The sequence below is a fragment of the Macrobrachium rosenbergii genome, chromosome 41 (genome assembly GCF_040412425.1).
Source record: "Macrobrachium rosenbergii isolate ZJJX-2024 chromosome 41, ASM4041242v1, whole genome shotgun sequence".
In the NCBI taxonomy this organism is placed as follows: Eukaryota; Metazoa; Arthropoda; class Malacostraca; order Decapoda; family Palaemonidae; genus Macrobrachium; species Macrobrachium rosenbergii.
Genome location: NC_089781.1, coordinates 11,874,898 through 11,888,197, shown reverse-complemented (window position 1 = coordinate 11,888,197; position 13,300 = coordinate 11,874,898). Strand labels below are relative to the sequence as shown.

The window sequence follows — 13,300 nt, the reverse complement described above, 5'->3', positions numbered from 1 at the left end:
TCCCGTTTACACAAAAAAAGAGAAGGAAGGTGACATGAGTACCTGTGGTCCAGGTACTGCATGTGCTGTGACACTCCAGTTATCATCAGTCTGTTAGACAAGACTCTCAAGTCTGAGGACATTCTAAGACCATGAATGTAGGTACAAAGATGACTGGTGTGTGTGTGTAACAACAAATGCAGTTTTGTGTTATAAAACTCAATACTGTAACTTTAGGTAATAACACACCTAGTATCAATCATGAAATAGGTGTGTGATCATGCCATGTTTATACAAGTATCATTACAAAATAAATGAGATAAATATAGTTATACTTTTGCAGGAAAAACAAAAATCTATAAAATTTAATACAGAAAAACAAGTGAAAAATTTATATCCATAAAAAATCAGTTTCAAGATTATTCTGACAGAACTGAAAACATCATATCTACATATCAACAGATTTAATAGTGGGAGAGAGTTTTCTTAGCTAATAACACTGTACTACTGACAAGATCCTCACTTAAAAATATTTATGACATAATCAAAACTGAAAATCTAAAAAACAATTTTTTCTATACTAAAAGAAGTAAAGCAGAAATGTGCCGCCCATAAACATACCTCTAATTTCTTATGAGTCCGTCCATTCTTGAACACAGCAGATGATGATAGAACATTCAAGTTCAATTGAATATGCCTCCACTGGGGAAAATAAGTCAAATACATGCCTGAAGATTCTTACATGAACAAGAATAAATAAAAAAAATAAAAATTAAAGCTTTATTCATATGTCAAATTTCTGTGTACATACCTGTTAGCATACACACTTGCATATATACTTTGGAGCTCATATGTTATCAAGGAACAGAATTTCTGGTTATACAACAAAAATAGACTAGATACGATAACAAAAACGGAAAAATATTCCTATACAAAAGTGCAGAAATTTCAACATCCATAGCCAATACTAAACAATAGTACAGGTATAGTACTTCCAAACTCATAAAAGTTCAGTTTCAATCACAGTCTTTTTTTAACCTATATTGAACCTCTATTAGAAATTCATTTTTTCATAGGAAACTATCACATTACATACTTGGAAAAAGTAGTTACTCTAATATGGTAAGCCAAAACTTTTCTGATAATTTTCCAAACTGACTTAATCATTTAAATACTAAATACAGTAGTCAAATTACACTCTGAGAGCAAAATTACCTTATTTCCAAAGTGACCTGTTCCATACTGAGTTGATGTGTATTCTTCCAACTGTCAATAAATTTACTTACTTCTACACCTTGGTGCCCTCTTAACTTTCATTACACTAAATTTAGGAAACCAGTATCCCCATTGAATACTTTTAACCTCAATTTACAAAAGTCTTGGAAATTATATAAAAGGAACAAATGATCTACAGAAATAGGAACAACACAAAACATTCAACATCTGGGTATACTCAAATGAAGTATTTCAGCAATTTTTCAATCAGACATATTTGGAATAATGAAAAACAAAACAAAACAAAAATAAATCAACTATAGATAATGATCAGCAGGTATTTATTGTCAAGATTTAAGCATACAAAATTATTGTCTATCAATCAACTGGCATGTTACAAAATAAAACTGCATATGATTTCAAATATTTAAAATGGCAATTAGGGGAAGCCTAATTAGCATATGCTTAAAATATAGTGAATGAAAAATTTACCAATTTAAGCAAAGTTATAACAAGATAAAATGTTTATAACCAAATACAATTACCTAAAGGAAGTTTTCAACAATTTAGCATTTCAAGTCTGTTGGAAAATAATACTCAGAAACAGGGTTAAATTAAGTCCATTAATGCTGCTAATGAATCCTATTTGTATAAACCTCTATTACATCTGTTAAAATTTCAACCATCTGAAATACTGTTTTACAATCAAACAAATAAAAAAGGAGCTTGAAATCTAAAACATGTATACTGCTAATGTACACTCAAGGCTAAATACTTCCAGTCCAGAGCAAAACAAATTACCAAAGAGCAGATCTTCCTTGCATGACCCTGAAGCATTCACCAACTAGCAAAGCTATACAGAACTATTAAAATATCAGCATCTGAAACTATCAATAAAAAAAATATAACTAAATTGGATTATTTTAGTCATGTGCATCATTAATCAAAAATACCAGTATCAGCTACTGAAATCAGAGTGCAAGTTATTTAAGCACCCTTAATCATTCAGTGCTTAACAAAACTACAATGAAAAGATATGGTACAAACTACAATGAAAAGATATGGTACTGTTGCTTTACATTTGCAAAAAAAAAAAAAAAAAAAAATGCTACTGCAGCAGCCTTAATATTCTTTTCCACCAGGGAAAATGTCATACAATAATTATAAAGCTGTAGATCTTAAAATATAGAGGAATAAATATTTGGAAAGATTCCTAAAATATAAACAGAAAGAATAAGGGGAAGCTATATAAAAGTTGCCTGTATTTGCTCAATGCACCAGGATTCAACCTTAAAGAAAACACATGAATTGTAGCATGGCAAATAGCCACCTCATTTTTCAGTCACTACTGAAAGCATTAGTTACACTATCTGTCCTTTGCTACCCTATCCAAAAAATGTATACAATATCAAAAACCTACACTAGCACCTATTTCGTCCATTTGCAATGTTGGAAAATCAACACCTTATTTTCCTTTCAATTTGTGCTACCGTAAAATAAAACTATATTTAATATGTGGTTCAAATAATTCATTCTAAAATTATATCTTTGGTATGAGCAAATATATTTAAATCACCAATTTACAACAAACTTACAAAGACTGAAAGTTTCTTCATTACTCGAAACAGAACTAAATTTCCAACCTACTTACTAAAACAGTATGTAAAATATCAGCAATAAGTCAATGTTTCCAAAACTACTACTACATGGAGAAAATATGTTAAAAATTCAGACGGCCATATGAATATTTTTAGCAAGACATTCAAAAACTTTTTTTAATGAAAGTAGTTTAATGAGCCTCTGAGTTTTAACTCTCAGAATTTATCCAGAGAATTCACTTTTAATTAAGAACTGACAATGGAGCAGGTAAACTTAGAAATTTGGACAGCTAAGGAAAAAGGTAAAAAGGGAATAGATGATAAGTAAAAGGCCAAAATCAATGCCGCTGGCAGCCAAAAATGATTCTGCAAAGACTCCTAGTACCTTCTACAATGTGCTGTAAAAGAGTTAACTCCATTTACATGGATTGGAAGGAATTAATAAAAATACAAACTCTGAAGACTCCGATCTCCATTTAGAATATATCTTCAAAATAAATCACAAACTAACTCCTACAGTCCTTATTACTTCAGCATATCACTGACTGGTAACTAACCTTTCTAATTGTGAAATACATAAACTTTCTTTCAGCTTGAAATAACTGTACTCCCAAGTAAACCTACAATAATGTATCAAATTATATTTGAAGCCATACTACTTGCCTATACTGAACTGTACAACAAAAAACCCACAACAGTTCATGAACAAAAATAAACTTTAAAAATTAACAGGAATTCAATTGTAAGACAAAAATTACAAGTGTTTCCTTTTTCATTTTATACAATACTAATGAAGCTCTGATAAGCAATTTTGTAGACAAAAAACATATACAGAAAAGCCGCACAACTCATATTTTCCCTTACCTGACATGGGACTCCAGGGTCATAATATTAAACCACTATTTAAAAAAAAAAAACTGAATGCCAACTTAAATGACTGATGATAAAATATATTTTTAATCAATTTGTATTTTTCATAACTAACAAACCTGCGGCCTTAACATAGGGGAATTTCTCTAGCGTCTGCCGGAGTCGGGTTAAAATAGTCTGCCGGAGTCGGGTTAAAATAGTCTGAGATAATTAAGTATTAAGATAATGAATATGAGGTGAAAAGAAACTGAAGTCCCCAAAACCTTAAAAAACTAATGCACAACAAGATATTACTTGAAATTTCTATCTGTGAAAGAATCTCACTCATAAACTGATGTCTTTCTCAAAGTTCAACCACACAGACAATGAGGGAACTGATTTCATAATTTACAACCACAAGCTAACCGACTGGTTTTTAACTCAAGTCTTTAAAATGTTTTGTCTTTCTAACTCTCTATAAGCCAAGCAATCTTTTTTTATGAAAAAAATTCATGCTTCCTCCTGTCTTTCATATGAGTACAGTCATTCTCATGAAATTACCAGTGTGTATACAAGAAGAAATTTAAGCTATGACAGAATTAAAATTTGCAATTATAAAATCAATATATTTAAAAATTTGCTGGTAAGCTGCAACATAAAGCTAACAGAATAATAAAGCCAGAAAAATATATATTGTCCAATATAATACTCCCATAACTTCTCATAACAAAGAGTAAAGGGTCAGGCTCCATCACAATGAATCCACCTAGTCTAAACTCCCGATTTTAACAAAACTCACGATAGCATACTGATTCATATTCAAAATTACAGAATACCAGAATGAATTAAAAAGAACCCTTCCTTGTTGTGCAAATCTTACTATAATTTTCAATGTGATTCATTGCATAGCTACTAACTATAAACCATTGTGACTGTTGGTCACAGTCATACTGTGGTTAAAACATACTTAACAGTGCCTTTTCTCACTGGAAGTTTTGTCCCCAGTAAAAAGGGGGTCTACTATCACAAATCTGTCTTGGCACGATAGAAAAAGTATCTTAACCTTGCATAAGCTACCTAGAGTAGAAAAGATACATATAACTATTAAAACCATACTAAAATGATGTTTATCAAATTTGCATGTATCCATATAAAAAGTTCTTTTCAATAAAATCAGCTGCTAAATAACATTACTATTCTCTAGTAACTTTGTGCGTGGATCCATAGTATCAGATAACATCAACACTTTGCTCATCTAACAAGTGGTTGAAATGTTTGAAGGATAATTATGGACTAATGTTTATCTGGTGTACTCTGAGAATCTGGTTTCAGTTCAAAAGTTTACACCTAATCAACTGAAAAAATATCAAATTCAAGTATGGAAGCTTGAGTGATGAGAACAAGAACTATCACAAAGGGACTCTTTCAATATGATCCCACTCATCACTAAACCCTGCAAGCTTCATGGAGGGAAAATATAACCTTTAAATAGCTAACAGCACAAAATGTACAATTTGCTGGAAATTATAACTTTCTAGATACTAGTACAATTTCACCAGGAAAATATATACAGTATATTACATAAAAGTATTGCAACATTTCACCAATACAATGGAATCTAGAATAAGATTTCCAACTAAAAGAACATTCTACACAGATTGAAATTCTACCATAATATCTACTTGGATATATTATATAACCTTTTCTCTTGGTCATCACTCATGCTCACCAACTAATATACAGAGGAAACACAGATTTCATTAACAACAAAATATCTACAAAAATAAGTTGCATACTTTGTAATCCAGATCAAATCAACCAATTAAAATCAGCTTCTATATTACAACCTAAAATTCAAAACACTATACATACTATATAATTCTGTATACAGTAAATATATGTTTATATAAAATATCTGTTATTTACATGTCATTTAACATGAAGAGTAAGTTACCTATTGAAGAAAAGGCTATCATTACAAGAAATTTCCAACCAATGTGACAAGAAATAGCATACATAACTACCTGTACCACTTCACAACTAACAATACTGTATTTCTACAACTTTACCTTGGTAATACTTTCCTTAAACAAATACCAATGTGACAAAGACTCTTCCACGGGTACTACACAATCTCAGTACTAGATGAGCTCGGGGCTGGGGAACTTACTGCATTTGTGGGTAGAAAAGCTGCTTCAGATTTTTCTTCTATGCCTGATCTGGAACAAATATGAGAACACAGTTTAAATGTCTCCCCTATTCTTATAAAACATTAATAAGACCAAAAGCTGTGAAGAATAACCTACAAAATATAAACTCAAACACAAAGCATATATCAAAGTACTTTTCTTAAATAAAATTTGGAATTTTTAGTTCAAGATAATTTGCAAATAACCTAAAAGTGCTTGCAAATGGGGGAAGCTTAACAGGCTTTCAAAAATGCAGGGTTTTTTGGATCACTTGATGTACAACATAGCTGAAAGGACTTACAACATTTTCTTTGCTGCTTAAAGCAAGCAGCTAGTTTATTACACTACAATATGGTCAATCGTAGCACCAGGGGACTTTGTACTGAATTCATATTGTCTGGACAATGAGCTCATCAATTTTCGTCACAAGAAAAAGCACCACTTTGAGGAGTGATAAAGCTGGACTTCACACCCAAGTCTCTGGTATACAGTGCTCATGAACATGAGCTACTACGCTAACCAAAATTATAATGCATGATTTCAGTAAAAATATATAACACAAGAATGTATGAACTGAAATGTAACATACGGTATAAAGAAGTTCAATGTTAAATTAATATAAGCAGTTAGCATGAAGTCTGGCACACTGATTACTAATGTAAAGGATTTTGAAATGTGAATTTAATCTTGTGAAGGGGAAAAGGTAGAAGAAATTCAACTTCACCAGTATAATATAGATTTTGGATTCAATTTGATCGTAACTATGAAAGTAGTTATCTCAAGGTAAAAAATTCAACATGGAGAAACCATCTTGCTGATCTTCCTCAGTAAAAATCTGAATGATGACTGGGTGAGCAAAGCTGAAGCCTGCTTCTTCAACATATCCAAAGTAAAAGCAAGGTAACATGTCTGTGACAATCAGCCCTAGATATGAGGAAACCTCGCCAGTATCTGGTATGGACACAAAAACATAAAGAGGTTATTGATTTCTCATATATCTAGCTTGTCCCACTTACCCACCTCCTCAGTCTTGCACTGATTATGTCAACTGGTGCAGTGACATGGCAGGTTCACTGTACAGGTGGCTGGATTACTTCATGGGGTGCCTGTCCAAATTCCTGTGTCCGTCACATCCTTCTTGGGTTTCTGCTGTCTGTAGAGTCCAAAGATGTTACAACCCCAAATGAGGACTTCCAAGAAGACCTCATCCTACACAGCCATGGTTGCTTCCAGTTTGAGTTCAGTATATTTGACATGCAGCAAATAAGTCTTGATCACATCTGTGTGGTTGGTTGAAGACTAGTTGGCTTCTCAAGGTCACAGGCTACAATGGAGGCCTCTTCTTTACCCATCTCGATGTCGGTGAGGTAGCTACTGATATGGAGATATCATTGGAAGACATATTAATATTGAAGGAGGGATGGATAGTGGCAACTTTTTCTTGGCCAGAGTGTCTGTCCATCTTTGCAGCAAGAATCTGTTTGTTTCTCTTTGGCTAGTGTGACAGTGTCCTGGAACAGAATTTGACGCTGAATCCCTCTCCCTCATAGTGTCACAGCTTCTACCTACTGCTACATAGCGGCTTCTTTCAGTGAAAATCAAAAGAGACCTGAAGAGATGTTGCTGGCCCTACCTTTCTAAGAGTTGGCACTCATGTGATTATACATGTAGTCAGTATAATTCTTCATTAGGTGTGTACATCTGGCATCCTTCTGAGGGTGGTCTTTTGACCAGTCATTTTGAGATTGGTGCTTGCATTTAACAGCCTGAGCTGAAACTCTCCTTGCCATGGGAGAAATTACTGCTACTCTTCCTCTGTGCAAGAAGACAGTCAGTCACTGTTTCTGCTGTGGTCATGGTCCTTTATAGCCACTGTTATGATTGTGGGTATGGCCATGAATGTTAAAGACTGGATGAATAACACTTATAAAAGCTCTAATGGTTGCAGTCATGGTCCCAGTGACAGCTACCATCTTGAATGGCACTCTACTTGCTTGAAGACATCACCTTTGACAGAGACATCTTGGAAGAAGCAAGTTTCTCCTTAGGGATTCTATACATAGTGGCTGGCTGTGGATCCCGCCTATAATGTGACCAGTCATTGCTGAAGGACCAGTCACTGCGGCACATGCGGTCCCAGATGGAGATATTCACTGCCGACAAAGGCATGGAAGAGATGGCCACATTAATCATGTGCCTTTGTTGCTGCTAAATCTGATCAACATCATGGACAACCTTCATGTTCTTCCCAGTCACAAGCATATAAACAGGATGGTTGGTGGGCAGCGTGGGAGTCAAGTGAGCATGCCAGTCAGCAGGCACAGCAGGTGACACACAATCATGATGAGCAGTAGACAGTATGGGAAAAGAGCAGGCAGACTGAACTAAGGACAAGACAGTTCTAAAATTAGGCACTAGACCTAGCATTGCTAGACTGGGCTGCTGGGATATCTCCTTAAAAACTGCACTCCTTCACTGCTACTAGAAAGATGACAACTCTATTACCATCCTAAATACAGACAATGAAGGCAGAAGAAACGTACCTTTGGCAGCAGCCCTGAACCATCATGACTTTTACATCCTATTCTTGGAAAAGTGTTTCTACTCATCAGTAACCAAACATCAAGCATCCTACTGGTGAATTCAGGTGAACACACCTGTCTGCAACAGTTGCTGCAGAAGAGATGCAGGTCCCTGTTAACACTGGCTTAACTAGAAGACCGTTACACTTACCCTGGGGCACAGCAGAGAAGCACACTGATTACACAAATGTACTGTGCACAAAAAGCATAAAATTATCACAAAATTATTACAAAATGCAAGAACACAGCCTATCTAGTCACATAAACACATTCCATCTGCTCACACTACAGTATAAAATTAATGAAGGAAGTGACAAATTTTAACCCTTTCATATCTGTATAGTTATCACATCACTGAGGGTACATGAGCCCCGATGTGTCTGGGAGCGCTCGACAGTGCGAAAAAATAATTATTTCGAAAATTCAGCAAAAATAGAAATTTTATGCCAACAATGTTCATTTTGCTGTCCTTTTTTTCTAAATGTTTATATTTTATGGTGGAATAGTCAGAATAAGAGTCCCAGCCCTCTAAATACGAAAAAATGTGAGTTATTTAACGAAAAAAAAAATTCTTTACTTATTTTTATATTTTTGTTCGTAACCCAAAAACTATGAAAGTCAGACGAATGAATTATTTTTTATGAGAAAGCCAATAAAATTCCCTAAATATTGACATATAAAACAATGGAAAACGAATAAGTCCAGTTGGTGAAAGAATTGATAGAAAAGATGGTGAGAAACAGAGCGCTCTGCCCGGCCTATGGTGAGAATTATCGCTATAAAATATTTTTTTTGAAGAGCCCTATCTCGGTTATTTTTCATAGAAATTACTTTGTAAATATACGAAAAAGTAGAGGAAAAGTTGAAGAATAAAGGGAAAGTCAAGAAAAATGGCTTTGGTAACGGCAACAGTTTCATTTTGACGTTATAAATTGATCGAAACGAAAAAAAAAGTTACCGTTGTCAACATTATTGTTCGTAGCTCAAAAACTATAACAGTTAGGCGAATGAATTATTTTTTATGAGAAAGCTAATAAAATTCCCTAAATATTGACATATAAAACAATGGAAAACGAATAAGTCCAGTTGGTGAAAAAATTGATAGAAAAGAGGGTGAGAAACAGAGCGCTCTGCCCGGCCTATGGTGAGAACTATCGCTAGAAAATATTTTTTTTGAAGAGCCCTATCTCGGTTATTTTTCATAGAAATTACTTTGTAAATATACAAAAAAGTAGAGGAAAAGTTGAAGAATAAAGGGAAAGTCAAGAAAAATGGCTTTGGTAACGGCAACAGTTACCGTTGTCAACATTATTGTTCGTAGCTCAAAAACTATAACAGTTAGGCGAATGAATTATTTTTCATGAGAAAGCCAAGAAAATTCTCTAAATATCGACATATAAAACAATGAAAAACGAATAAGTCCAGTTGGTGAAAAATTGATAGAAAAGTGGGTAAGAAACAGAGCGCACTGCCAGGCATACGGTGAGAATTATCGCTAGAAATTTTTTTTGAAGAGCCCTACCTCGGATTTTTTCATAGAAATTACTTTGTAAATATACAAACATGTAGAGGAAAGGTTGAGGAATAAAGTGAGAGTCAAGAACAATGGCTTTGGTAACAGCAACAGTTTCATTTTGACGTTATAAGCTGTTCGAAAAGAAAAAAAAATGTTACTGTTGTCAACATTATCGTTCGTAGCTCGAAAGCTATAACAGTTAGGTGAATGAATTATTTTTTATGAGAAAGCCAACAAAATTCTCTAAATATCGATATATATGATAATGAAAAATGAGATTCAGAGCCCTGCCTAAAATCCAGACGTCTCTTATGTGATGCACTAACGCGTTTTCCGCTAGTTTTACCGTAAAAACTTTGCAAAAGCATGTTGGAAACTGTTCTCGATTGACGTCACTGTATGTAAACAGCCACACGTGTTTACCCAACCTCGTACGCATGGTCTCTGACAGAAGTGTGGCCTGCCAGGCCTGCGTGGGTGCGATCAGCTGATGTCATTGTGAGAATTTTACTACGCCATGGATTTGCGCATGCACAGTAGAGGAACTAAAAAATTTATAGAAAATAGAGGATACGAAACAGAGTGTTTCCAATAATGTAATCCTACATTTTATAAAAAAAAATGTAAGATACGAGAGAGAAACGTGGGTAGGATCAGCTGATTTCATTGTGAGAAATTTACTATGCCAGGGATTTGTGCATGCGCAGTATACGGACTGCTTGCCTGGCGTATCGATGCCTGAGTTACACGGTCCAAGGTATGCTTTAGCCTATGGAAACCACCAACTGTTCGAAAATAAAAAAAATTTACCCCTACCAGATGTACGAAAAATGTCGGTAAATTTTACGTAAAATTACGTCAGTCAGAAAAGAAGGGGGGTAGGGGGTTGTTGCGTAATATTACGTCAATTGGACAGGAATGGGTTAAAAAGTAATTTGCATTTTTCCTAAGTATACAAACCATACACTTTCATATAAGGAGTACCCCACAGCATATGCACTGGACCAGCTGTGATCTGGATAACAAAGGAGGTAATCAAGGAGCATAGGGGGGAGGAACCATGCCCTCCAACCCACACCAACCATTGCTCCTAAAACAGTGGTGTTAACAGTGTAGCAAACTTACAAAAAGTGAGGAGGTGATTAAGGTTACTTGTGCTTCCACATGGCACATGCATTGAGATTATTATCCTCCTATATACCGGGAAAAAGACTGTTGTGCCTGGGGACATTCAGACCTTGAATGTGGGCATATAGATGATTAATGAGGTTGTGACAGACAAATATTCTTAAAATATAATGTCTTTATACACCATCAAAATGAAGTATCTACTAGTTATTGTCTGCTACGAGTCAAACTGAGTGCTAGAAAAATTCCAGAATTGTTCTTTTGTGGAAACACTGCTACTGTATTTTTATCACTGACAAAAGCAATATCATGTTTTTATCCACCTCTATGTACATCACTGGCATGGACACTGCTTCTGACTTGGTGTGGTTGAAATTTAAACAAAAACACCAAAAACTCTTTAATCTTTGTTTCAACAATATTTCCACCAAGTGTATGGTAAAGTATATTAAAGATGGTTAATTTCAGGAAAGTCCCCTGATGTGTTTAACATGGATGATGCTCTTTATGAAAATTAACTATCCTTACTTCCTTTCCGGAACACCAAGATGCTAACTATGCTATGGTGAAGCATGAAACATAGTCATAACTTCACCTGAATTTGAATATTACATTTACCTGACCTAGTGATTTCAACACATGACTTCACAAAATTTTCTTCATATATCAAACTTACCCTTCATCCAACTCTTTTCCCTTAGTTTGAAGCTGTGACTGAAGTGTCGCAACTTCAGCTTTTAAGCTTGATAAACAGGACTGCAAACTACTTAATGGTGCTTCTGATCGAACTGGACGAACAGATCTTTCCATAAGCTCAGTCAAGGCAGTTAGATCAAGGGGTGATGGAGAAGGTATGACACCAACTTCAGTCTGGATAGCCACTCTTGCTTCTTCCTCAGCTTCAAAATTCTAATAAACATAAACAAAGCAGTTAAACTACAGCAGATTAAACTTTTGTAAGAACTTTCAGTAAGATATAATTAACCAGTTCTGAGGTTATTTTTTCATTCACACAACTGAAATTTCTCTACTTTATTTCACTGCAATCTCTGAATTACGTAAAGATTTGGATGGCCCATGAGCAAATCAACTGGAGTTTCAATAACCCCATCATGGAAATTCAACTGTACTAATATGAACCGTAAAAGCTCAACTTATCAGACACTTTGGGAGTCTGGCTTTCTGATAAGTACAGTACCGTTAATATACAGTCTGTAAGTAACAACGACCCTATATTATACCCTGGAATTATCTAATTTCTAGATATCTCACAGCTAAAAGTAATTCAACATAGTTCCTGACTTAAACTAATTTGTACTTTACACTTAACATTCCATTTCAGAGATTATCTAAAAATGTGTATGTGTAAAAAATGGTGGCATAATAAAAAAGAGATCATAAAAATAAAGTGGCTATGAAGAACAAAAGTCTGTTAAGTTTAGATGTTACCTATAAATCATCATTCTTAACCTGGCTGTTGCACATTTACCTTTAGCTGAGCCAAAGTGGATTGTAATGCCACACGTAGCTCAGTTGCCTGATTCTGATAACTGACTCTCTCCTTCTGAACTTGACCCAACTGACTTGAAAGCGTGACAACCTCCTGCCTTGAGCGATTGATGCTCTCCTCCAACTGGGTTATCTTTGCCTGATGACTTGATTCAAGGTTCAGAAGCCTTTCCTTAGAAAGAAGAACATCTTTCTTTGAAGCTTCTAATTCACCATCTACAACCTGAAAACATGATTAGATTTCAATAAAGGGCATACTCAACAATAAATTAAACTTTTTAATGTCTGTTATATTACCTCCTTTCAAGATACAAACCACAATAAACACAGATTAAAGAAATCCTATAACCAAAGTAACACTTCCATTACACGTAAGTATGGCAAGTTACAATATATTGTCTTAAATGAAAGTGTTTGCTTTTAAGCAAGTGTTGTCTTGTACTGCATCACATACACAAAGTGTTTGCTTTAAACCAAGTGTTGTCCTATACTGCAACATTCAGTCATTTTATATGTCACCACCTATTTCCTATCTCACAATACTGTACTGTATACTTTATAATATTCTGAAATATTTCCATTCTGACTTCACTGACCCTGCTCTGCCGTGGGTTTTAAATTAACTTTTCTTTACCTATCCCAAGAAACCCTTCATTTGATGAATTAAAAGATGTTCCTCCAACACAATTGCATTTTTACCCTAATGACCTCTTCTTATCATGTACATAATTTCAT

The 13,300-nt window shown here is 34.6% G+C and overlaps 1 protein-coding gene across 1 annotated transcript in view; it reads right to left on the bottom strand.

Moving 5' to 3' along the window:
- Positions 1-747: 747 nt before the first annotated feature.
- Positions 748-13,300, bottom strand: part of LOC136826835 (early endosome antigen 1-like) — a 64,598-nt gene continuing 52,045 nt past the window's right edge. Inside the window, exons 10-12 of the mRNA XM_067084315.1 lie at positions 12,546-12,788; positions 11,733-11,965; positions 748-5,860 (exon numbers count right to left, since the gene is read on the bottom strand). Coding sequence (XP_066940416.1) covers positions 5,767-5,860; positions 11,733-11,965; positions 12,546-12,788 — 570 coding nt within the window. The 3' untranslated portion in view covers positions 748-5,766. The remainder of the gene's footprint in view (positions 5,861-11,732; positions 11,966-12,545; positions 12,789-13,300) is intronic.